The sequence below is a fragment of the Anarrhichthys ocellatus genome, unplaced genomic scaffold, assembly GCF_004355925.1.
Source record: "Anarrhichthys ocellatus isolate YVR2014 unplaced genomic scaffold, GSC_Weel_1.0 scaffold4943, whole genome shotgun sequence".
Classification (NCBI taxonomy): domain Eukaryota; kingdom Metazoa; phylum Chordata; class Actinopteri; order Perciformes; family Anarhichadidae; genus Anarrhichthys; species Anarrhichthys ocellatus.
In genome coordinates this window covers 1-2,852 of record NW_022284917.1, presented here as the reverse complement: position 1 = coordinate 2,852, position 2,852 = coordinate 1, and the positions used below count along the sequence as shown (strand labels likewise).

Here is a 2,852-nt window from a genome sequence, read left to right as displayed (position 1 = left end):
CACACACACACACACACACACACAGCTCATCTTGCTGGAGAACAAGAGGAGAGGAAAGCTTTCCTTTCTTCTGATGATATCTCATCATCTCGTCTTACACTGCACCCCTCCCCACACACACACACACACACACACACACACTCATCACGTCACCACATCAATCAATCCATCTGTGTGTGTGTGTGTCTGTGTGTGTGTGTGTGCGTTGACCATCAGATAAGTGTACTTTCTCTTCTCCAGTTACCGCCTCCTGTCTGCTCTGAATCCCTCTGATTAGGACACACACACACACACACACACACACACACACACACACACACACACACACACGTCAGAGCTAAGTTTTTTTAACCAAAGAATTAACATAATTTTTAAATACTTGGATAAAAGAAAGAAAGAAAGAAAGGAAGGAAGGAGGAAACAAAGGAAGGAAAGAAGGAAGGAGGGTAGGAAGGAAGAAATAATGGAAGATGGAAAGGAAGGAAGGAGGGAATGAAAGAAGGAAGGAAGGAAGAAAAAGGAATGAAGGAAGGAGGGAATGAAAAAAGATCTCACATAAATCAGCCAACGAGTTCAAACACAGGGTCAAAGGTCAAACATCCTCTCTCTCTCTCTCTGACCATCGGATAAGTATAAAACAACACCGCTGCAAGGTTTCAGCTTCAACAGCTGAACGAAGCCCAAACAATACAGGTGAGGAGTCAGGGGTCAAAGGTCATCAACCTCCTGCTCTTCAGGGCCCATGAACACCATTCAACGTCCGACAATGCAGTTATTACGATGAACCAATAAAGTTCTTCTACCACAAAGAGCCAGAGGTTAAAGAAGCAAACACAAGCACCGATCAGCAGATTCACAAGGTTCATGAGATCAGCTCTAGAGGTCCGAGGTCACTCACCACCAGGTTCCCAATGACCATGACCAGCATGAAGACCAGGAGGCAGAGCGGCTGACCCGCCACCTCCATGCAGTCCCACATGGTCTCGATCCACTCGCCGCACAGCACCCTGAAGACGATGAGGAAGGAGTGGAAGAAGTCCTTCATGTGCCAGCGAGGGAGAGTGCAGTCCTTCGAGATCTTACAGACACAGTCCTGTAGGAGGCAGGAGACAGAACCCGCATTATAGGTCTCAGGCTTTTATTGTGAAAGGTAGGAACTGGTCAAGAGTGAAAGGATTAATAAAGTTTGCTCCACACAACGTGACTTTATTTGAAAGCTCAGAAAAAACGATGTTCCGGAAAAAATATGAAGTTGTTTTTTCACCTCATAATATATTTATTCTGTGTTAAAGTACAAATGATAAAAACAACAGCTCAAAAGTGCAGCGCAAGAATTAACGGCCTCTGATTGGCTACGGGCTGCTAAACGCTAACATTAGCCTAGCTAAGGTTTTTTGTTTTTTATATTTACAACTTTCATATATTATTAAATTCACTTCGGATCATTTTTGAGGCAAGAAATGAATTGTATTGATTTCAAATATTAAGTAAATTATGGGAATATCTATAATAATAGTAATAATAATAGTAATAATAATAATAATAATAATAATATAGCCCCTACACAGCCTCCAAAAACGTGAACTCAAAGCTCCAATTAGCATCATAGCTAGGCTAACGTTAGCTTTTAGCAGCAAGTAGCCAATCAGATGCATACTGGGTAGGCGCTCCCGCACGTGTGCAGAATGGGTCGGTTGCTGATGGCCTGAAGCCTGCGTGTTGGTCAGAGGTCAGAGGTCACGTTACCTGGTAGTTCTTTCCAAACAGCTGCATGCCGACGACTGCGAAGATGAAGACGATGATGGCGAGGACGAGCGTCAGGTTGCCCAGAGCGCCCATGGAGTTCCCGATGATCTTGATCAGGGTGTTGAGGGTCGGCCACGAGCGGGCGAGCTTGAACACGCGGAGCTGCAAGCAACACAGGAAGACACGGGGTTTTCAGAATAAGAGCCCTCTTTAAACTTGAGTTTTTTTGTATGATTTTAACATTTATTTTTTCTATAAATAGATCTTCAAATGCAACTCTTTGTGATGGCCCCACGGTCGAGTCTTATTCTATGTTTGTTCCTGTAATGTTGCTGATAGTTTTCAGTATAACTGTGAGAGAAAGGAGGAAGGAAGGAAGGAGGAAGGAGGGAAGGAAGGAAGGAGGAAGGAAGGAAACTAGTAAACTAGGATTAGGAGACAAATAAAATGAAAAAGAAAGAACAACAAAATCAAAAGAAAGAAGCGAACGTTAAAGTGTGTCTTTATTTGTCTATCTGTGCGTTTTCTCCTGCAGAACCGACAACACCAGAGAAACACTGGAGAGACTGCAAGGACACGTGTGTGTGTGTGTGTGTGTGTGTGTGTTGCAGTCACCAGTCTGAAGGAGCGCAGCACACTGAGTCCCTCCACGTCGGACAGACCGAGCTCCATGAGGCTGAGGCAGACGATGATGCTGTCGAAGATGTTCCAGCCCGTCTGGAAGTAGTAGTACGGATCCAGAGCGATGATCTTCAGCAGCATCTCCGCCGTGAAGATCCCCGAGAACACCTGACACAACACAACACAACGGGTGGTTTGATGAAATGATTCATGTTGTTCATGATCCTGCTCACAAAGAAAAGATCAAATACATAAAGAGAGTCCAGCAGAACCAGACCAGGGTCACTTTGCATCTGTCCCACAAAAATGCAAAATGAAAGAATGAGGCCACCTGTTGCTTTACCTGCCAACAAACGCAGGAAACATACACACAAAGATATACAAACACAGAGAACTCACTGTGTATTACATGTAAAATATAAGATATAAAACATTAAATAAAGAAAAACAGTGACAAACAGAAAAGATCATCTGAAAACAAAGCT

At 43.7% G+C, this 2,852-nt stretch overlaps 1 protein-coding gene across 1 annotated transcript; it reads right to left on the bottom strand.

The window, feature by feature from the left end:
* Positions 1 to 499: 499 nt before the first annotated feature.
* On the bottom strand, positions 500 to 2,686 carry LOC116379690 (sodium channel protein type 4 subunit alpha B-like). Its single transcript, XM_031841663.1, has 3 exons — positions 2,362 to 2,686; positions 1,747 to 1,908; positions 500 to 1,093 (listed from the first exon to the last, which is right to left on the bottom strand). The coding sequence occupies exons 1-3, from the start codon at positions 2,506 to 2,508 to the stop codon at positions 863 to 865; spliced, it is 540 nt and encodes a 179-aa protein (XP_031697523.1). The 5' UTR covers positions 2,509 to 2,686; the 3' UTR covers positions 500 to 862.
* Positions 2,687 to 2,852: the final 166 nt, after the last annotated feature.